The sequence below is a fragment of the Lissotriton helveticus genome, chromosome 7, assembly GCF_964261635.1.
Source record: "Lissotriton helveticus chromosome 7, aLisHel1.1, whole genome shotgun sequence".
In the NCBI taxonomy this organism is placed as follows: domain Eukaryota; kingdom Metazoa; phylum Chordata; class Amphibia; order Caudata; family Salamandridae; genus Lissotriton; species Lissotriton helveticus.
Genome location: NC_136068.1, coordinates 584,345,205 through 584,368,867, shown reverse-complemented (window position 1 = coordinate 584,368,867; position 23,663 = coordinate 584,345,205). Strand labels below are relative to the sequence as shown.

At 46.7% G+C, this 23,663-nt stretch overlaps 1 protein-coding gene across 1 annotated transcript in view; it reads left to right on the top strand.

The window, feature by feature from the left end:
* Positions 1–145: 145 nt before the first annotated feature.
* KDM3B (lysine demethylase 3B) overlaps positions 146–23,663 on the top strand; it is a 1,181,011-nt gene continuing 1,157,493 nt past the window's right edge. The window contains exon 1 of the mRNA XM_078652703.1: positions 146–500. Coding sequence (XP_078508829.1) covers positions 342–500 — 159 coding nt within the window. The 5' untranslated portion in view covers positions 146–341. The remainder of the gene's footprint in view (positions 501–23,663) is intronic.

The following is a 23,663-nucleotide window of genomic DNA, read 5'->3' as shown; positions in this document are numbered from 1 at the left end:
GGGCCACGCTCTCTATGGTTAGAGGCAGCGTTCTGTTCAGCAGTGCCACCCTGTGCCCGCTTTCGGCGCTGTCTCCACAACGCACTACCACAGGCATCTATCTGCCCTACAGTGCCCACCTCGCCCATTGGCGGCGCTATACCTTGCAGTTCTTGCTATGGTCATAGATGGCGCTCTCTCTCGCCCCCGCGCTCTATGGTCACAGCTCTCGCGGTGTTTGGAGTCGGGCGGTTTGAGAGAGGCCTGCTCAGCGCAGGGTTTCTGTGTTTGTGACCCCCCAACCCCTGTTTGTTGCTTGAGTTTCGCACCCGTCGTCCAGTGCCCCATCCCCTTCGGGCGCCATGGCAGACACGGCCTCCCCGGTAGGGAAGCGGCTGCTCCTACTGTTCTCGGACTCGAACCCGGGGACCCCCCCAGGGCCCCCGCAGGAGCTTGGGCAGCGCGGCTGGCACAGCGGGACCGTGCGTGGCATGAGTGGCGCTGAACCCCGTGAGCTGGCGGTGAGTGAGAACAAGGGCAGTCAAGGAGTTTGAGGAGTGAGTAAGGAATATATGCCCACAGCGGGAAGTCTGAATAGGGGGATTTTCCTGTTGTGGGCGGGAGAGATCAAAAGGAGGTAGAGGGACGGGGGGGCCTTGTCATGAGAGCAAGGGATGAAAGAGGGGGGTGGGGGGTGTTACTGTGTAAGACCCACACTCGCTTCGAAGATCAAATCTGCATGTTTTACTTTGAGTCTCAATTTCTTCTTTTGAAAGTAGTAGTATCCCCAGTTGCATGTCAGTAGGGAAAATACAACTGAACACATTCTCCGTGTCAGGAGAAATCACTTTTAGGTGCTACAGGAATTGGACATATTTGTTGGGGGCGAGGGAGGAGGCTGACGAGTTGTCAAGCAGTGTGGGCAGAGACATCTGCATATACATGTCAACATTTCCTTTGGTTGGCTCACGTTGTTGTGGGACAACGTATAACACTGGGGGGGGGGGGGTCATGCTTCGTGACCAAAGGTGGCTAGTAAGCATTTTAAAGTATACTGGGTAAGAAATAGTGTATCAGTATATCAAGGTGTAATACCAACTTTAGGGTTCTAAATTAACTGTAGCACAATGATTAGCAAAGGTTCTATTTTGTGACATATTTTGTATATTATATGTAGTACGGTGTAGAATGCCAGGTTCTACTGCACACTTCAATCTATGACAAATTATTATTTCCAGACTAGGCCAGTGCATCAACCTAATAGGACCTTAATAAAGATAAGCCATGCTGCCTCCACATCATACAAGGAATTCCATTATGCTTTACCAGGTGTGGCAATTGCTAGGTTACCACTCATGGTACCCTTCTTCCTGCAAATTGTTTCAGGAGTCATGATGATAGTTGCAGCATCAAAGAGTAAACAGCACTCTAAAAGCTCCGTATCTTTATTTAATTTATATACCTTTCCCTCCACCTAGAAACTGGGCAGCAAATACTTAGATGTTGAAGAGCAACATGTGTGCCACACGGCTAGCCTGTTTTGAAAGAGGTGATGAAAGTAGGTGAAGTCACTTTCAACTACTTATGGCATTTTAGTGAATGAAAGCCCATTGAAGTATAGAACTGACACCCAAACTTGGAACACCCATTTAAATATTAGTAGGATCAGATTGATAGCAATACTGTTCATTAAAATGTCAAGCAATAGAGCAGAACTCAAAATCATATGGTCTAGTAACTTTAATAATATCCTCTACCTAACTGTAATGTACTTGACCTGTGAACTGGTCTCAAATTGTGATCCTAGTCAAATATTTTGTCGTATGGAACCACCTTTTTCTTTATTATCACATAAGAGAGCACCTTCAAATATGCAAGTTCACTATTCCTGCTATACAAAAACTCTTTATTTACTAGACTAAATGCTTGCGCCATGTATAACAAGAATCAAGCCCATATATAGGGTACACATAATTCCTGGCTTGCATCTTAGTTCACAAACTCGCCACGGATCTCTTAACTTTCAAAAGGCTTAAAAACCTGGCTCGTTTCCGGGACAGCTACACACGGACCCCGAAATTCTGATCCGGGAGAACTATGGGACCGCCTTTTCCAAGCTGGTAGACGACGTTGAAAAATGGTGTCAATTCAATTTCAAAGCTTTATTCGACTTCAGTCATAAAAGCATTTCCACCTAACTCTATACAATAAATACTAAATCTAATACACAAAATATAAAATAAGTATTAAACAAGAAATCCGTCGAATACATTAGCCATTTATAGCATTTTTAAGAACCACCCTGGCTCGTACTCGCAAGACAAGGCATTAAAAACATAGTAGACGAGATACCTCACAACATTTTTCCTAATAGGGTGCGTGTGCGAATCACCCAGGCCCAAGCTAAAAACTTTGCAACAGCAATTGCAAACTGTGGAGAACAGTCAGTTTCTAGAATTCTAAGTGCAACAGCTTGGCTACGCGTCCCCAAGTTGAGACAGACCGGTCTTATCCATTTGTGACGCGGGTTGGCATATAAAGGGCAGCAAAACAATATATGGGAGACATGCTTGACTTTGTCCTTACAGTGATAACAATGCTCGTCCCAAGATATAGACCATTTCTTTTTAAACACATTTACTGGGAGTGATCCCGCTCTGAATTGAAAGTACAGCTTCCTGTCGTATGGCTTCTCAATCAAGTCCCAGTACGCTTCATACAAGGGAGCCATTTTTAAGTCCAGGAAGCGCCTCGTCAGCGAGGTGTTAGACCCATTAGAGAAAGTTCTAAGATTCACCATCTCCCAGTACATGTGTTTCAGCCTGATCTTTGAAGGGAAACAGGACACATCAGTATTACACCATAAGTGATCTAGTTTTAGTTGTTGCAATACCCCCCGTAGGTCTTTCAGCCAGGCAGTTTTATGGAAGCGGTCTAGTAGAACAAGATCAGTCAATGCTAAAGCGTAATGTGCTAACTCCGGGTTCACCATTAAGCGTCTCCAATATAGCAGTGGACGCAACCTCGCTAAATCTGCAATGCTTCTCCTACCAAGGTCTAGTTTTAGAGGGATGGTTGGCGTACTTTGTGGTACCCCTGCCAGCCCACGAAGGAACTTATTTTCTGCAGTAGTCAGGTTTGTTAAATCACTAAGTCCCCATAGCTCTGAGCCATATAGGCTAGCACTTATAACTTTCATCTGGTAGATTTCAAGAACACAGTTTACTGGCTTGGTCAGAGAAGCTCTATGTTTTAATGATAATGCTCCTGCTAATTGTCTGAACTTCAATACAGCAGTATCTATGTGTGTCTTCCATTTCAAGTTCCCCTGTATTGTTATTCCAAGGTAGGTAAAAGCATCTACCTGCTCAAGGGGGATACCTTTGAAAGTGATAACGCCTTTAAACAATGAATGGTGGTTCATACACATAAACTTTGTCTTGCTAGTATTCAGTTCTAGACCTCGCGAATCACAGAACTCCCCAAATGCGTTCACCGCCTTTTGGAGACCACTAGGTGTACGCGGTAGTATAAGCGTATCGTTCGCAAACATTAGTACGGGAACATGTGATCCAGCTATTTTGGGGGCATCAGAAGGGGACCTTTTCAGGAATTCTACAATACCATTTATGTATATCGAGAACACTGTAGGTGCTAGAACGCAACCTTGCCTCACCCCGCGCTCTACGGGGAAAGGCTGGGTTACTTCTCCCTGTGAGCCCCATCTAATTTTGGCGTAATTATTTTCATGCAGTCTCATTAGGAGCGTGAGAAGTTCTTGGCTTATCCCTGCGTCAGCTAGGACCCTCCAGAGCTTGTCCCTGGGAACCAAGTCAAAAGCTGACTTTAGGTCCACAAAGACAGCATATAGAGGGCCGTTATTTAAGATGACGTTTCTCCAATACAGGGCAATGAAGTAAAAAACCTGGTCAATGGAACTTGTCAGGGGAAGGAACCCCGCTTGATATGGTGACAAGATATTATTTTCCTCTATCCATACTTGGAGCTTATTTTGCACCATTCGTCCCATCAGTTTCTGGGCTGAATCAATGAGACTGATGGGTCTGTAATTACTTGGGAGGGATTTGTCACCTTTTTTAAAAACTGGAATAATTTCCGCCCCTTTCAAGGACAAAGGTACTTCACCACCCATCGCCACTGCATTTGCAAGCCAAGCAAAATATGTACACCATGTATTCCGATCAGTTAAATAGACGTCTGCTGGTATTCCGTCCATACCTGGCGCTCTTCCCCTTGTTACGCAGTCAAGAGCTGCGTTTACATCATTTTCATTAAACACTTTATGTTTGTAGAAAACAGCCGGCGGCAGAGTAACACAGACTTGCGACTGATTTCGAGCATATTGGGGTTTGAAGAATTCTATCCAGTTATTAATAGCAACATTGTTTTGAGGGGGTGCGGGCAACCCTCCCCGATCCCACTTCACTATGGACCAGAATAACTTCGAATCTTTGGCTGCACATGCAGTTTTGAGCTCACGCCATAGTTCCTCATCCCATAACCTCTTAGCCTGTTTTTGTGTGCGTCTATATGTGTCCCTTGCTTTCCTAACTGTGTCGGCGTTTCCTAGTTGAAGTTCTCTACTAAGATTCTGGCGTGCCAGTCTACAACTTTTTCCATACCATCCCTGTTTACTTTGATGTTTTTAGGTCTCGTGACCTACAATGCGCGCAAGCGCATTGAGGGATCGAGAATTCAAGTGCTCAAAATCCTCGTGAAACCACGGGCTTTTTGCTGCGGTTTTCATGAAGTTCACGTGGCCACAGGCACGCGCTTTTGGGCCATAAACTTGCATTTCTCCTCCCCCCCTCCCCAGCCAGCTTCCCCCAGGCCGTAGCAGCACTCCTCCCACACCTTTGAAGTGAAGCTTAGCTTCACTTCAAAGGCCCCTGCTGCTTCACACCGTGTCGCATTTCTCCTCCCCCCTCCCCTTCTCTGCCTTCCCTCCGTCTTGTTGTTGTTGGCCTTCCTCTGCTCGTTAAGTGTTCTGTTTGGTTTACTTTGTGCATTAAACTTCGGCAGCTTCATTTGCCCTTCCGTCACGTAATCTCCCTTTGTTGTCCCACCCACCCCCACACAACACTGCTTGCCCACCGCTCCGAGGTCGCTGCATTTTTCTTTAAACTTAAATTATCGCTTTATTTGTAGTTCCGTCACTTAATCTCCCTGTGCAGTCTTCTCTCCATTCCCTCGCCCCTCCCACAACACAACTTGTCTGCCCGCATCACCCCTGCGAGAACTGCTTTTTTTGTTTAATTTAATTTCGTAGATTGATATAGCGCTGGCAAGGCGGAGTGTAAGTGATTTTCCCAGAATCACAGGATGTTGAAGCGACGCCGAGACTAACATCGATCCCCAGCATCCGAGTCAGCCGCTCTAACCGCTGTATCACATCCTCTCCCTCCTCTCCCTCTGGGGATCCATGTTATGAGTCTCCTTTTGTTGACAGCAGTGTCAGCAAAGACATGGTATCAGGTGCAAGGAACCACGTGGTTAGATTACATCAAAATAATATATCTGAAAAGAGAAACATGCAAATATAATATTTGATGGAATCTAACCAAGTTGTTCCTTACAACCGCTACCACGTCTTTTTTCCCACTGCTATATTGGTTAAAACACATGTGCGTGTTTTTCTGCATCTCGGACAGGTTGTTGTACTTTTGTGTTTGGTTTACATCTGTTGCCCGGACCTCAAGATGAGCTTCGCAGCATGTCCAATGCAGTTTTGGTTGTTTTTTTAATTTTGCCAGATGGAGTTATTCATAAGTTCAAATGCCGCTCAAGTTACATTGCTATATGCGAAGATCTCTGTTATTTGTGGTTTAGAGTCACTCACACAGTCAATAAGATGGCCACATCAGAGCTCGACTTCTCGCTTCAAAGGTGCTGCTCTTATGTCAGGGGACTGAAACCTGGGTCCGATGTCAGCACCCTGAAATCCCTCAGTAGACGTTACCCTCATTGGCGCATGTGCAGTGCTCACATCCAGCGGTACACATTCTCTAGATATATTTGTACCTCCACAACATATTAAGTGACCAACATATTAACTGAATGTCTCTTTATTTTGCTTCCTTTGTAATGATTCGTTTACATTGCCACTTGGGTGCTGTCAATTCTATCTTAGAAACTGTTCCCATTATTTCCGTGCCTGCCGACTTTCTCCAGCTGTGTACCCTGTTAAGGCCGCAGCTGCTGCGTATACTGACTTGTGACGAAGTCACGCAGCAAAGGTAGTTGCTAATTGCATTTCATGATTGTTAGCATTGGCTTGGATGCTTCCATGACCTGATTGGCACTGATGTCGTGGAGCACAGCTAACGACTGCTCTGGTTTCCACACCAGAACGGAAACTGGGCATATTTCTCGCAAGGCCATCTCTCTTTGGGACAAGATAGTATCTTATTTTGTGCAGCCAGAGCTCTTAATTTGCACCCCTGTCCTCACACCGTAGAAGTGGCATGTAGGTGCCTGGTACAAAGAAAGCTATATGCCTTATTACTATAATACTGTTCTTTTGTGAAGTTTTTTTAATGTATTGCAACCTAGATTAAAAACTTTTACCCTTGACAGTTTCTTAGCTGCTCTGGTTTTCAGTGGTTCGAAGACACCCTTTGGAGTGCATGATTGAAAATGGTGTTGCTGGTAGTAAGATCTGTATGAGAGGTGTGTGAGGTTTGGAAATGTGCTTTAAACATAGTGCGACAGCAGCGTTGCACATAAACATGAGATAATAAATAGTGTGACATAAGACACAGTGGTGTACATTTTACCTACGGTTATATTCAGGAATTAATAGTAGTTATGCAACTGAGCCTATTTTTAAGTGGTAAAAATTACTGAACAGTCGATGTACTGAACACAATCCACAGGACAGGTCTATAATTACGCATTGAGGCAAAAGTATGACATTTGGCCGTGTTCTTTATATTTTAATAGTAATTTCGATTATGTGAGCTGGCCTCAAGCACCATGAGCTGATATGTTCTAAAATGGATGCCAAATTTTTAATTTATTTCTTTCACATGTAATTTCTCTACAGAAAACATACAATATAATATTTGCCATAGGAGTCACTGTTGTATCTTAATATCATTCTAAAATGCTGATATAAGGAAATCACTAACTTACTAGAGTCCAATTTAAAAAAAAAAATGAAAGTCTGAAAGGATCATGATTTCTTAATTATATCACTGCAGATCACAACCCTTGCACAAAAGTGTACAGGTATGATTGAAGGGGTAGATGAATCATTTTGTGTCTCTTTATAAAAGCAGTTGACATATGTAAGTGGCTCTGTTTTGGTATAGATTTAGTACATTTTGAGGACTCCAGGATCAAGAACAGTAGAATTTAGTGGCACATGTATCTGTATGAAGAGTTTATTGGCACTATGAACATTTCAGATAGACATCACGGATCCTTATTTAAACTGCAGACAGGGTAATGCAGTTACATTTATTTTGAGACCAATACAGCGCAGTGAACGGTGGCAGTCCATAAACTCAGAGCATGATTCATGCACTGCTCAAACAATTATATGGCACCACCAGAGGCTTCAGATTAGGCTATATCTTTCTCCAATTTATAAGGCTCCAGCAGCTTTACAAAGAACCACAATCAATAGTAACAAGCACTGGCATTGCCAATAGGTCTCGCAGTAGGAAAGTTGGAGCTATTACAATTGCAAATAACAATGCCTTTTATTTTAGTTTTCATTTTCAAAACATAAAGGGCTTTGTCATTTACAAAACCAATAGCTCCAACTTTCCTACTACGAGACCTATTGGCAACGCCAGTGCTTGTTTGCCTTTGTTATGGCCTGCTGGTTTTAAGAAGAATGTTTGCAGTCTACAGAAAAGTTTTTTATGAGCTTCCATTAAAATGTCTCTGAAGTTAGGGTTGCTTGTGAGTAGTTTTGTTATTTACTTCCTCTCCAACTACTCTCTTAAGTTCATCTAGCTTCCCCTCGTCCTCTACTAGCTTTCCCCATTTTAGTTGCCGCTGATTGTTTGTACATACTAGATCCAAGGTCACCCTCTCTTCCTCTAAGCTTATCACCCTTTCCTCAGAATAGGACTTGAAGGCCATACACAATGGATTATGATCGCTTTCCATTCTTTTTACCACGGTCATATCAATCAATTTATTCCAGACCCTGGTATCTACCAGAAAATAGTCAATTCTACTAGATGCCCGTCCGTTATCAAATGTACAGTTCCCATCGCGATCTGATAATGTGCTACCATTCGCGGCTCTAAGGCCTCTGGCTAAGCAAAGGCTCTTCACTTGGATGGCCACCGTACTCCATCTTTTAACTGCAGCTATCTCAAGCTCGGGGATTCCCCATTTAATGTCCTCTTCCTCGGCTAAGAATTTATCCTCTTGACCCAAGGGTTCAAAAGTAGTGTTTATATCCCCCCCGGCAATAATAAATTGTTCTAGGGGCAATAATTCTAGCTCTTGCTCGAGGACCAATATTACATTTGAGGTTTTCCCCCCTCTAACTCCCCTAGCATATATGTTAAAGAGTGCTATCTCTTCACCGTTGTCCCATCTAATATTAACTGATAGTATGTCCCCAGTTGGGAGCGATCTTTGCTGAATTGTACACTTCAGCGACTGGCGAACCCAAATTAGCAAACCTCCGGATGGGCGGCCTTTACCATTTGCCACTGCAGAAATAAAAAAATTTAGGTACCCCACTCGATGTACAGGGCTTTGCGACCATGTTTCTTGGAATAATATAATGTCGTGAAGGTCGATAAAAGCACACCATTCAGGGGATATTACTTTATTCGCTATCCCAGCAAGGTTCCAAGAAATGAAGGACAATGATGGATTAGATGTGGCAAGCCCTGTCTGCCTAATTTTGAGAGGCTACTTTTATTTATATTCCGCTGTGTTGTTTCTACTGCTAAGAATTCCGAGGAAATGCCAATGGGATCAAGTAGGCAAGTCTCCTGTACTGGCTCACTGCCCTTACACCGGCCTAAGCAGCTGTACCACTCCAAGGTATTGGGCCCTCCCTCCCTGTTTAGGTCGAGGGACCGTTAAGCTGCGAAGCAGCTTCCGGTCAGGAGATCTTATGTTATTTAGTAGGGCTCAGAACCCGCCTCCCTGCGCTGTCTCTCCACCATTGGCTGGCTTCCTAAATGGAGGCCAGCCATTGGAGGAGAGAGCCGTCCCTCCAAAGAAGCTCCGTCTTTTTCGGATTTGGGGGCGTGATTTTTTGCGTTCTTTAGACAGTGACGTTGTCTGTCACTCAGAACCACAAAACCACGCCCCCATTCCGAAAAATTTCAAAAGCTTGTGGGCGCCATTTTAAGTCTCCTTAAGATGAGGTAGGCTGCTGTCCTCGTTTCCCGCTGTCTTTTTCCCGCTCCCCTCCCGCTGTCCGTCTCTGTTTCCGCCCTCCTCCCGCTGATTAGGTCGGCCGTTGGATTCTTTCCCCGCCGTGTCTTTTTCCCGCCCCCCTCCCGCTGTCCGTGTTTGTTCCCGCCCTCCTCCCGCTGATTAGGTCGGCCGTTGTATTCTCAGAGGCCTGGCCCCCGACGGGGGAGCAGCACCGGCGTCCTTCAGAGTGTTAATTTTGTTAGCCCGTGCAGCTCTCGTGGCATTCTTGGGAGCCATCTGTAAACTGCAGCTCCGTGCGGGTTCTGTGCTCACCTGAGCTCACAATCGCAACCACAGCCCTAGACCGGACCAGCCGATCGCCGACCCGCCAGCCAGCCGCGGGATGAGGTGCCGGGCAAGCTGGAGGTAAGCCCGCAATAACCTCTGCATCCACTTTTACCGTAAACCTTTCTTTCTTTCCGTAAACCTTTCTTTCTTTTTTTACGGGGGTGTGTTTTGATATGTTTTCCCGGATCTCTCTCGTACTCCGGTCTCCAGTGACACACGTGTGCCTTTAATCCTGGGGCAGTTGGCCCGGTTGAGATTATGACTCCGGTCCTGCAGGTTTAGTGTTTGTGGTCTCACTGCGGGAAGAGTGTTTGCGGTGTCACTGCGGGAAGAATGTTTGTCATCTCACTGTGTTAAGAGTGTTTGTGGTGTAAACAAGCGAACGCGCTGGGGGAAGCACAGTGTTGAAAACCTGCAGCCAGTGACTCAGCACTAGGAAGGGTGCCCTAGACCCCAAAACAAGCAAGAACCCCACCCAAGATGTAAAAAGACTGCAATAATGGGGGTGCAGCAGAGTCCTCACAATCCTGCCGCCAGTGTCTCAGCTTTTACTGCACTATTTAGTCGGTTGTGGTGGCTGAGTGGACTAATGCGTCTACTGCACGGGCTTGTGTTCGACCTCATTGTCACAGGTTGAAATCCCAGCGGATCCGCCCAGCCTTTCATCCTTCTAAGGTCGATAAAATTAGTACTATTGAGTTGGGTAACAATACACATGAAGGTTATTCGGTGCCAAGATACCCTTGGGTGAACATGTGCTTTTACAAATACACGTCCTGTTATTTATATCTAGCGCCTCTCATGGAGCAGTTCATTGAGAATGCTAGAGTAAACCCTAAGCGGGAGTTAAAGATCAGGGTATGGGGCAGCCGTGAGGTGGGTTTCCTGTAGCGCCGCATCTTGTAACAGGCTGGGGCAGTGTTCAGCCACCTCCTTTCACCTGAAGTGATCCCCTGGCAGCCCTCTGTTCCTGAATCGCCTGCCTCTCCCCTGCCTGTGGAATGTGGGCATCATGCCAACATGGTGCATCTGAGACAGCGCCGAACGAGGCCGATGTGCAGCGCTGGCGGGGCAAACAATGGCACGCTTGTTGCATGGAGCAGAGCTTAGGAAGCCGCTGCAAGTTTTGTTTTGGGTTTGACCATACATACAGGAGGCGGGATTCCACTCGTTTTCTGCACTGCTGTTAAGAACCAATCATGCTTTCCTGTAGAGGGGGCGTGATTTGGTACTGGCACTACAGAAACCTGCGTTTCTTAAGTGGGCACTGTGCCCAGGAGCAGAGAGCAATTTTTTGGGATATGCACCCATACAGGACACGCCCGACGAAGTGAACGAAGACAGGGTACGTTTCAGTGCCCCATTACATCTTTCTGGTGTGACAGCGATTTATGGAAAAGCCACCCATGCCACCTGCAGCTTAATGCCAGTCTCATCATTTATTGGATTATTCGTGTGATTTGTGTGTAGTATTATAATCCTAGTACTGAGTACACGCATTTTGAATCGGGGGGCGCCTTCTTCCAGGGGAGACAGAAGTCCTAGAGCTGGACCTTCAAAGGCTCTGTCTGCCTTGCTGGGATTAAAATGTGTGACCTGCCGACCACTGTCTGTGCCAGCAGCAAGCTTTCAACTCCCTCAGCCAACCTGCAAGTCGCAGCTTCGAATTCGGTCATGAAAGTCTCAGCCATCAGCGTTATTGGGTAGCAGCATACACTTGTGTACTGGTACCCTTTGTTGTTAAGGTGCTTAGAAGTGAACTCGGGCATTACACGCTACATGAAAATCTGCAGGCTCATAATATGAGAACGAGGTTAGGTATTACTTGCCCATCTGTATGGAGGAGAGAGTGGTTAGTTAATTAGAGGGATAGGTGCAGGGGTTACAGATTAGGTGATAATTCTGCAGTGACAGCTCGGCACTGCCTACAGAGTATTTGTAGGCGATGCAGAGAACTTTTATGTTATCGCTTCCGAGAGGATCTTTTTTTGGAGCTGTAAATCGGACAGGTGTGTTTTGGTCAGATAGGAGGCAGGCGAAGATCAGAGGTGTAGAGATCCAATCTGCTAACATTTATCAATAGGAAGAATGTACTTGTGATACGGCACCGTCTTGTAACACTATCACTTTTTTAATTTGTTAACCAATGGTAAACAAGTGAAGTGTTTTTGAAGTATCAGTTTGGGGCCTGTTGGAGGTTTTCGGTATTAGAGCAGTATTGTTTTGGCCCATAGCGACCAAGCCCCTTGTCAATAGCAATGCTAGAGCTTTTGCCACCCAGGGCGGTCCCTGAGTTTGCTGCCCATTGACGGCCGGTGCAGGTAAGAGTAAAGGGGTAGGGGGAGGGGCTAGAGGGGGAGTCGCCTGACGACGACAAGAGAAAATAAAGACAACCACTTACCTTGCACTCGCCCGAAATTGCTCACCGCCGTCGCCAGCTATGCCCCTGCCTTTTCAAAAGCGAGGGAGGCGTGAACCACCAGGCACTATGTTTGTGAGTTCAAAGTCAGCAAAACAGCCCAGTTTAACCAGCTGTGGGGTTCACTGAAGGGTGAACAGGGTTATAGTAGAGTTCCCCACTGTTGGTAATACTCCTCCAACCCCGTCGGGCCCGCACCTATCTGTTGGGAACAACCATGTGGAGGCCCCTCTGTTTGGGTTGATAGTTTGAACTGGTACTGTGTAGACATTGAATTGCTTATCGACCACCACTGCTACACTACTCTGGTGTGCTTTAAACAGAGAGAACTACGCATTAGAAGTTACACAGAGGAAAAATATGTGCAGTGGTTACCACTAATCAAGTACAATGACCACACTTCAGTAGGCCTGAGGAATTGCATTACTAAAATGTGTATTTGTGATGTAGATTGTGAGTGAAAATTACTAGGTCTAAAGGGTAATGTAAGATCAAACTAGCATTGGCATAGCCAATAGGTCTCGCTTTTGGGACCTTCTAAGTATGTCGTTATGCAGCACAAGATCCTTGGTGCAACCATATCAACTGTTGTGTGGCTAAACATTTATAAGGTCCCAAAGGAGAGACCTATTGGCTATGCCAATGCTTGGTGTGTTTGTGGTTGTGTGTGTGTGTGGTTGTTGGGTGTGGTTGTGTGGTTGGGTGTGGTTGGGTGTGTGTGTGTGTGTGTGGTTGTGGGTGTGGTTGGGTGTGGGTGTGTGGTTGTATGGTTGTGTGTGGTTGTGTATTTGTGGGTGTGGTTGTAGTTGTGTATGTGGTTGTGGTTGTGTGTGTGACAGTAATACTAAAAGCATCTGGGGCTCTGTGTGTGTGGGGGGGCTCTGTGTGTGTGGGGGGGCTCTGTGTGTGTGTGGGGGCTCTGTGTGTGTGTGTGGGGGGGGCTCTGTGTGTGTGTGTGGGGGGGGCTCTGTGTGTGTGGGGGGGCTCTCTGTGTGTGTGGGGGGGCTCTCTGTGCGTTTGTGGCTTTCTGTGTCCGCGAATACTCTCTACCACTCTCTAATGCTCACCTATTGCCATTGTCCATGACATTACCATTTATTTATGTTTATAAAAAAAAGAAAAAAAATGTCATGAGCAATGCCAATAGCTCTACCTTTAATAATGCCGAGACCATTGCATTGTAAATGCTTGTTTTGCTATTGGGAGCATCCTTGCGGTTGGCTATCTGAGTCGGGGCTTGATATACGAGTCAGTCGCAATCATTTAGATTAGATAGTGCTGCGAATCTGTTTTCTAAGTTAACACCCCAATCACCTCTTTAGGCACCCCCACCCACACCCCCTCCCCTTCTGTTTGCCACTGTAGTCCATTTGGTTCTCAAAACACTTGGTTTAACAATAAAACCTCTTCTGCTATAGAAAAAGTCAAGTGTGAGAGGAATAATTTCTGCTGTTCTACGTTGAGGGGGCAGGAGATTAGATAGGACATCAGGCAATACTTCTGGCCCCTTAAAATTAAGTACCACGCAGTCACCTTCAAATCTTTTAGGGCTACTGCCTATCCATTTCACTCTTCTGGCAGTTAGTAATTCCTCTGAAAGTTTGTGTTTGCCCCAATGGGTCATGTGCATATTATTTGTCAGCCAGTATAAAGCTTTACTTAGGAATGATTGGGAAGACTCTGTCTGGCCAGGTTTCAGGATTGGTACATTTGCAAGAACCAGGATCAGCAGGGATGCTTCTACGATTAACTCCACTGGACCCGGTTCCGGAAAAGAATCTTCCCCAGACCCGTTAGTTGCTAGCGGATCTGATGCGCAGTGGGCGTTTACTATTAAGGATGGTATGGGGATAGGTGGATGAGTCGGAACCACCGACTCCCCACCTTCTCCAATTCCACCTTCCCTGAGTTTAATTTGCTAAAATTTGTCCATCGCCTGGTTAGGTATTTCTCCCACATTTTCATTTGTGTTCAACAGGAGACCCTCAAATTTGTGCACTTTATCAGTTAGTTGGTCAATCTTAGATAGCAATGGCTTAATTATACCCCTCATTTTTTGGTCAAACATTCCCATAAGTTTCTTGATATTAGCTTCATCCCACATCATACTGCCCTCGTCCTCAGCTCCTGCAATCTGTGTTATTTTTCCTAGGTGGGGTTGCTGGTCTTTTTCTACTAGAACGTAGTCCAGTAGGTCTAGGTTGTCCCTTTGTGGCCCCTCTAGTCACCCTAGGTGCAGGAACAAGTACAGGTTTGGAGGAGCTATCCACCACAATTTCTAAGTCTAAACCTGAGTCATCATGATCAGCCTCAATTATTTTGCTCAATATAACCGGTGACAATACATTATACACGGGGCTATCAGTACTAATCTGGAAAGCACCCCTACCTCACTGGCATCTTCTGCTTCCTGTAAGTTAGCTCGGGAGTTACTCAGTATGGGAAGCAACGATGTGTTAAGAGCGGGGCTATCAGTACTAATCTGGGTGAACACCCCTAGTTCACTGGAGTTGTCTAAATCCTGTGAATTAACTTGGGGGGAATCAGTTGAAATCATATTGGGTGTTAGACTCAGACCCAGAGAAGACCGTCTATCATTGTTTATCTTAGCGACCACTTGGACTAGATAGTTATCCATAGTGTTTGATGGGGCAGTACATTGTTTTTGTTTGGACATAATTAAGAAGAAAAACTCTCCACAATCACAGTGACCCAAAATAATGTCAAGCCTGTTTACCAAGAGTCACTGCCAGCAAATACTTTTAGACCTCTCCTTATAATCATTAAAAGGAGCTAAGGTACTTCAAAGTTATCACGGAAAGTTATAATCACTCACGAGAATGAAAGGGCAGTATTCCTGGCCCAGTCCAGTCGCGGACTGTCGCAGACTGTCCCGCCCTTGTCCCGGGCTTCTCCCGGGACGCTCCCGCGCAGCGGGGAAAGTTGCTCCAATTATGGGAGGGAGGTGTTTTGGGGGGCGTGGCAGACAGGGAGAGCGTCCAGGTGCAGGTGATGACGGCGCAGGGGCTCCTGGGCAATGGAGTCCCTGTCCCTCACCTGGCGCTCGCAGCCCTGGTAGTCTTCACGGAGCCCTGGTCTTCGGTCCACAGTTCAAGCCCGCAACACAAACGAAGCGCCCTGTCAGGCGGGCGATGCGGGACCCGCGCAGCGGGTTCCGCGAGGTTTCTCCGAGTTGAGGGAAAACAGGAACAGAGGCAAAAGCAGCTAATAGTCGGCTCTCCTACAGTCTAGCGGTGAGGCGTCTCCAACGATTGCAGGGGAAGGCAGGCACCTTTCACTCGGTGCTCGGGGGGCGTGGCAGACAGGGAGAGCGTCCAGGTGCAGGTGATAACAGATCAGGGGCTCCTGGGCAATGAAGTCCCTGTCCCTCACCTGGCGCTCACAGCCCTGGTAGTATTCACGGAGCCCTGGTCTTCGGTCCACAGTTCAAGCCCGCAACACAAACGAAGCGCCCTGTCAGGCGGGCGATGCGGGACCCGCGCAGCGGGTTCCGCGAGGTTTCTCCGAGTTGAGGGAAAACAGGAACAGAGGCAAAAGCAGCTAACAGTCGGCTCTCCTACAGTCTAGCGGTGAGGCGTCTTCCCTTGTCACTAATGGGTAGGATCGCCATAATGAAAATGGTAGTTTTACCGAGGTTCCTGTTCCTGTTTACTAACCTACCGGTGGTCCTCTCAAAGGCTTTTTTGAAGCAACTGACACAAGTTCTTATACAACTTGCGTGGGGGGGTGGGCAGCCTCGAATCCAATGGAGAGTCCTGACACTACCATATGAAATGGGAGGCTTGGGGGCCCCAGATATGGAAAGATATTACAGGGTTGCTCAGGCAGCTCACCTGCACTCGTGGATACACGGGCGCTCACACATTCCGCATGTTATTCTAGAACGCCTCTTCGCGAAACCCTTACCGTTGCCGGCCACAGTCTGCCTGCCGGTGGACCGCAGGGTTGGTCAACTAGACTCCATTAAAGCCACGAACCATGCGTGGAAGGAGCTGGCGCAGGCTCAGGGCTGCGACCTACTGTATTCACCGCACATGCCAATCGAATGGGCAGTATGCTCCCCCTGCTGCTGGAGACAGGAGTCACGAGAGCGTAAACCGAATTGGGGATCACAAAATTAGAAGATCTATTCGTAGATGGGGTGGTGAGACATGGGAACAGTTACCCCCCCCTGCAGGCAGAGGCATCACTTTTGACACGCTTTCAGTATCCTAGGATCCGGAGCGCGCTACAGGAAATCTTGGGCCCGGACCTGGCGGAGCCACCCGAGGTGCCGGAACTCACTTACGTGATTAAGACAGTGTCCCCTCGTAAGCTAGTAACGAATCTAAATAAACTAGGTGTCCGACACAAACCACTCCAACTCTCCAAGGCCAGAGCAGAATGGCAGCGTGACCTACAGACACAGATAGATGATGAGCTGTGGAAATATTGCTGTGTCAGCACGAAAAAGCTCTCGTTGAATGGGAGGCACAGATTAGTGCATTTCAAATATCTGCACCGTGTCTATTATACCCCGGAGAGGCTACACAGGTACGGGCTGAGATGGACCCCGGAATGTGAACGCTGTCATGCGCAGATAGCTGATTTCCTCCACATGGCGTGGAACTGTCCAGGTGTCCACAAATTTTGGGGAGAGGTGTTCTTGGAAATAAACCAGATACTGGATGCAGAGATTGCGATCACCCCGGCGCTAGCACTGTTGGGATACTCGAAACCATTGCCGGTGGCACTACGGCGCTTGGTTGATATGGCTTTACTTATGGCCAGGCGCGTCGTCGCTACTTGCTGGATGAGGGGACCGTTACCTACTAAGAAGAAATGGGCCAGAGACATGTTGTACTGCTGCACTCAATCTGAAGTGTACAGTGAACTGCTCCCCCCTAAGAGTCGCCCCAAGAACTTCTGGAGCTTATACCGGACTCATGCCGAGACCCGCGAGGAAGAGGAGGGGACAGAACGGGATGGGGGCACAGACGAGCTAGCGGCGGCAGAGAATCAGAAATTGGGGTCTGCCCTGAGGATAGGGGAGGACATAGAGTAGATGCATCTGAGATAGGTACATGCCCCAGGTTGGGAGGGTGGGACTGGATTATAGGAACACACAGTGTATGTAGGGAAATACGACAGAGTGATGTTACGGGAGGAGGTATGGAATTGGGTGGCATACGTTCGGGGGGACATTTAGGGAACTCCATTCCGAGCCGTTGATGGGACAGACACACTACTGTAGGTTATAGGGGTTGGTTTGCAAGCGAAGGATAGGCTGGTCTGCAATATGCGGGGTTCGGCTGGACAATTGCTGGTAACATATTGCAGGGTGTGGACTGATGCCACAGAGGAGATATCGCGGCATCGATGACCTGGGATTTATTGGACTTTGATTCACTGTGGCATACTTGGACGCCTCCGGGATGTCGGCGAACAGGCTGTGTAAGAACCTGCTAGTATGTTCGGATGTATTAGTTCAATACCCGCTGCCGGCCCTCTGGGTTGCAGACTGTACACCTTGTATCATATTTGGCAACGAAATAAAGGTTTTGAAAAGAAAAAAAACCCTGGCTCGTTGACCAATAAAACTTTCCTTCCGTTTCCTGCCTAATGGAGATGTAACTAGCGCCAGGACACCCCCGGGTAACTGCTGCGCTTTAAAAATATCATTAACATAACCTAACGCTAATAGCATTGTCATCTGGGCAGAAGCAGTAATAATTCCCAGTTCATGTTTAAAAACTCACGTTTCATAAATATATTATCAAAGCATGATGTGGTAGTGCATTGTCATTTACAGATAGCATATGTAGTTTTACTGATAATAGCGCATAAATGATTTTTGGAAAATTGGGTTTCAGCAAAATATTTAACATTTGCACATCACCAAGTAAAGTGTTATGATTTATTTTGATCATATAAAAATATTTTTTTCACCACAGAACTACAAACATGGATCTTCATAACTAGTGAGATATATTTGAAATGTTTGAACAGGTCACTTAGCTATTTCAGTGTTAAAAAAAAGCCTGACAGCCTTTCATTTAACATGCTATGCACAGTTCAATTGTCACAAAGTTCACTTTACAAAATCCTCTTACTTAAGTCACAGAAAGGGAAAATAAATATAATAAAATAAGCTGACTTTTGACATCTGTTTCTGAAAAGCCAGAAGATGTGACAAGATAACAATATTTAATGGAATTTTTATTGCTTTCTCACTTGGTGAGCAATAAATATGCATTTAAATCTTGTTATCTTGTCACATTTGCTCTGCTTTCAGAGTCAGGTCAAAAGTCAGTTTGTCTTCCCTGAAGTTAGAGGATTTTCAGCTGCCAGAAAGATGGTTTAGTCCCTAAAAATAGCTTGTTTTTCGAACCCTGTAGTGCTTGCAGATCTAATCCCTCCCTCATTTTAATTTCAGACGTATAGCAATGGCTCATCTTAGAAGGAAGAAATTACTCCAAGACAGAAATTACCTACCCTTAGTAATCTTCATTTCAAGGGATTTCCTCTCCTGCAAGCCTGGCCTTTCGCCCCCCCCCTCTTAAAACTATAGTTCCATTTCTAACCCTATTGGCTTCTGTCCTCTAAGAAGCCAGTCTCTCCCTCCCACTTTTCCTCCCGATAGCTCTTCAGCTAAACATTTACTATTATGAGAGGTCTGCCTTTAGATTCTATTGTCAGTTCGGGCTTTCCATAGTCACTCTTTATCCTTCTCAAGTACCTCTGTTCTTATTTCCTAATCTCTCTCTCTGTTCCATCCCCAAATGTCTCACTGCCCCCCCCCCCCCCCCATCATGAAATCAAGCTCTTGTCCTTCTCCCAATCTGTCCTCTACATTTATGATTTTACCATTGCTCTATACCTTTTGGCAAGACGTCAAAGGCACAGCTTGTCGAAGGCCCTAACAATGTCTTGGGGAAGGTCGAAACCGGTCCTTGGTTGCTTGTTTTCCAGTTTAGGGAGGAACAGGACTGGTAGTTCAGACTAGACTGTCCTGATTGGAGCAGGGTAAAGGCTGATTTGCATATGACTTGGTCCAAACTGAGGGGGCACTGTGGGCCAAAAATGGTGAATTGGGATGCGGCCCTGCGATTGCCTGTGGCTGAGATTAATTTAAGCGTTCCACCCATCACCTTGTTGTTACAGTTGACACCCAAAGTGCAACGAGCATGTCATGGGTCCTGTGCCCATTGTGCCACTGGAATCAAACTATACGTGGCTGATTAGCCCCATAATAAGGGTGAAACTGGCCCTAAGTTGCTTGTTTTTCGGTCCAGGGAGGACCTGGCCAGGCAGTTTGTGCTTGGCTGTTCTGATTGGAGTAGGGGCAAGGTTGATTTGCATATTAGCTCGGTCCACACTGAGGTAGATTGTTGAGTGAAAAATGATGGATTGGGATGCTGCTGGGTGATTGCCAGTGGCTGAGATTAATTCAAGCATTCCATCGATCACATTATTGTTACAGTAGGACAATAACAATGTCTTGGGAGACACACTTTATCTACAAGGTACCTCCCTCAGCCCTCATCAATGTGGCCAAATCCCACAAGAACCATTGCATCTTGGCAATGTTGAGCATCTGGTTTAACCAATTAAAACTTGCCCAAACATGCATTGTACACCAATCCTTGCAAACTTAACCTAACCGGTCCCACGGCACGAATGGTCGAGACTTGGCATATCGTCACTAGAAAGTTGGGATGGCATAATCGGTTGACGAAAGCGACTCCCTTATGGGAACCTGATGTCCTTGGTCACCTCAGCGCATGCTCCGGGTTTGACAAATGGGATACAATTGGGATTTCTGAAGTCGGAGATATCTGGAAGAAGGGTAGGCTGGCCACGTTCGCAGAGCTTCAGGTGAAATATCAATTGGCTCAATCTGAGGCTTTCAGATACTTGCAGATCAGGCACGCTGTATCTTCTGCTCTGCCAAAGGAGGGCTGCCTCCCCGACTCTTCCCCCTTAGAGGACCGGTTGATGTTGGATCCTATGGAGCGCAAAGCCAACAACCGTGTAGACCAGATGCAATAATTACGTGTGGGCTGGGAGGGGGACCTGGGGGCGATGGAGGACGACATGTGGTGTGACGCACTGGCCTCCCTTCGTGAGCTCGCTATCCCCATGCGTATGTGACTCATCCAGTTCAAAATACTTCACCGGGTCTACTTCAATGTCGCATTGTTGTTCAAAATAGGTAGAAGCCCTGACCCACCCTGCCTCCGTCATTGCAATCAAGTGGGTGCCTTCTATTACATACTATGGGAATGCCCCCGAATCCAGGGATACTGGGGAAAGATTGCCCGTCAGCTTGCGAGGGTAGGTGGCAAGTCCATTGAACTTTCTCCCTAACTATGCCTGCTTAATAGTTGGGCGGCGACTGACCTATCCCAAGCCAAACAGACCTGAGCCTCGATGGGCTTTGTCATTGCGAAACGAAATATTGTGCAAAAACGAGGGGTGGAGACGATCCCGCTTTTAGTTGACTGGGCAAAAGATATGGATACCGCAATGATTGCTGAGAAGTCTGTGTTCAAGAGTCGGGGTTGCCCCAAGAAATGGAATCAGAAATGGGGACGATGGAATGTAGGGGGGACATCTGCATTACCCCGACGGTGGAACTCCAGACGGACAGACCGACTTTGATTGCCCAGTTGACGGCTGAGGTGATGACAGTACCCCCACCCCTCCCCACCCTTGGGTTTACTGTCTTTGTCATTTCCTAGCTCATGCCGCCTATCACGTTATGCACCGAGCTCTTTGAGTAACATTGTCTCTTTTGGGTGATCAGACATATGCATGTAATGCCTGTAATGATTCTCATCGTGTGTATACGTGGATGTTAAAATGGTGATATTCGCATTGGAGGGGGAAAAAGGTACAGAAACTTTGTACCGCTTGTGCCGGTATCCGGTTCTTGTTGTAAACCAATAAAAAGTTTTTTTTTAAAAACTTGCTCAAACACGAACCACCCTCTCAAGCCAAATAATCTCTAAACTTCTTCTGAAACACACTCAGCTGGCCACAACCTGGATGTAACCATTTTCTCACAAGGACTCTACATGGTGACTGGAAATTAAATCTTCCTGTCATCTGAAGAGACCACCTCTTCAGCTCTTTTGATGTAGCTCTGACAGCAGTTTCAGCCCTCTTCTGTTTTTCCAGATGCCCAGGAGTGTTTTGAGGTGAGAACTGTGGGTGCCATATTAATGTTGGGCACTAGGCTGTGGGTAGGGGCGAATCCTAGCCCTCCCTAAACAAGAGGATAAAAGTTCTGAGGTTAACCCTGCCCACTTTGGCAGCATTTGCTGTGTACCCTACAACAAACAATCCCACAAAGCTCATCTCTGCCTAAATCCAAGATAGTGAAAACCTTCTTTCTTTTTGCAAAGCCTGTGTGCCCTCCACAGAGGTGTGGCCAGGGAACTGAGCAATAGCTCCTCTATGGTGCCTCCAAACCAGTGAATTGGCTCACTCAATGAATATTGCAAACGGTTCAAGAATAACTGTTTCCTAGCCTGAGATAACTTTAGTATATTTAATTTTGCATCCCTCTACGGGAAAGCCAGTTGGTCTGCAGTGAAAATAGCTTTTGGGACTTTTTTTTCCTTTACTGTAAGGGTATTTGTAAAATTACATTTCTACATGTCCTACTTTTAATTACCAGTCACCCTGCCTTCCCTTTTAAAATTTAATATTTTGTTTAACTTTTATTTAAAACCATTGGTCTCCCTGATTATGTCCTATAAGATCAATATGATTAATTATGCGGATGACACTCAACTGATCCTCTCCTTTGAGGGGGAGGATTCAACATCGGTTGAGGTTTTTCATGAGTGTTTGAGGGACGTTGCTGGCTGGCTACAGGTCAACTCCCTGCAATTCAATGCAGGTAAACCCGAACTGCTCTTCTATTCGGGGAGTAAGATTCCGTACTCTCTCCCTGACAATCTTTGGCCCCCAGAATTTGCCACTAGGGTTTCTCCTGTTAAAACAGTGCGCAACCTAGGTGTTATGCTGGACAACAAGCTGTCTATGGAGGCCCAGGTTGCAAAAACGGTATCCTCCTGCTTTGCCCTGATTAGGTCCCTTCGTAAGATCATGCCGCTTCTACCTTCCTCTGCTCGGGCCATGGTGGCCAGATGTATAATTCTGAGCAGACTCGACTATTGTAATGCACTGCTGCTCGAGTCTCCCAGTTTCTTGCTTGATAGGCTCCAAAGAATTCAATCAGCGGTGGCCCGAATGGCCTTGGGGTGGCCTAGAAGAATATCAGCATCTGCGGCCCTGGCCGAACTTCATTGGCTCCCCCTCAGGCAGAGAATACGATTTAAGTCTCTGCCTTGTTTTTAAGGCCCTCCATGGGCATGGACCCAGAATGCTGCAAGCTAAATTTGCATGGTATACCCCTGCCAGGTCTTTGCGCTCCTCGTCAGCACGTCTGGTGAGAGTCCCTAGATTTTAAAAAAGTCAGGGCAGGGGGAAGATCTTTTTGGGGTGGCTGCGGCCAAACTTTAGAACAGTCTACCCTGGGAGATTAGGCAACTGGATAAACTTCTCCCGTTCAGAAAATCCGTGAAGACTTGGCTGTTCCCTATGGCTTGAGTTGGCTGATTTATTTCTGTTCCCCCGTTCAGTCCCTGGAGCACCAGCGCCAGGATGCCTGCAAGGCGACAGTGCGCTTTATAAGTTTTATAAATAATAAATAAATAAAAGGGAATTGTAGACCTGTTGAAAGGGTTGATTTTGGCATGTCAAGCTTTATACTGTCAATGTAGTGAATGGCACAATAGGTGCTGCAGTCCACTTAAGAACATTTTCATACAGGCCCTTTGGGCACTGTGTACCATATAATAGGAACTTGTAGGCAAGTTAAAAATGCCAGATAGGACTATACAATTTTCAGTCTGTACAACTCATACGTAGATGCTTCCTACAGCTCTATGGACTCTGTTTCCGTGCGAGCAAGTACAATGCACGATTCGGACAGCCTAAACGATTCGGTATGTCCGGATCGAAAAAGCTGCCAGAATCATTATTTTGTGCCCGTAGCAGGCCCACCATCACCTGGAGACCTCCGATTCAGACACGTGGGGGTAGCCATGGCTCCCCCCTTCCCATGCAGGCACAGTGTGGTGGGCACCCTGGGGTGCCCGCCACAGTGTGTACGCTTTTCCCCACCCACCCCTTTTTGCTATGGGAGCCTGTGCATGCGTCCAGAACACAGGTTTCCATAGAGTTCGATGGGAGTCCGAGCGAACCGAGTCCGTAAGCATAAGAATGCATCGTACTCACTCGTTTGGACTCCAGTTGCACAAATCGCTCGTTAAGCCCTACGGATCCGAGTCGCACGGAGGGCTTTACTAGCGGGATTGGAATCGGGCCCTTAGTTGGGTTATACGTTTACTTAACTGACCACTATCTCAACGCTATGACCTCAATAATCAATGAGGCTGCACCGATGCAACTGAAAAGAGTCTCCACTAAGATCTCCAACCCATGGTACGACGGGAGTCTCAATGAAGATAGACGGGCCATG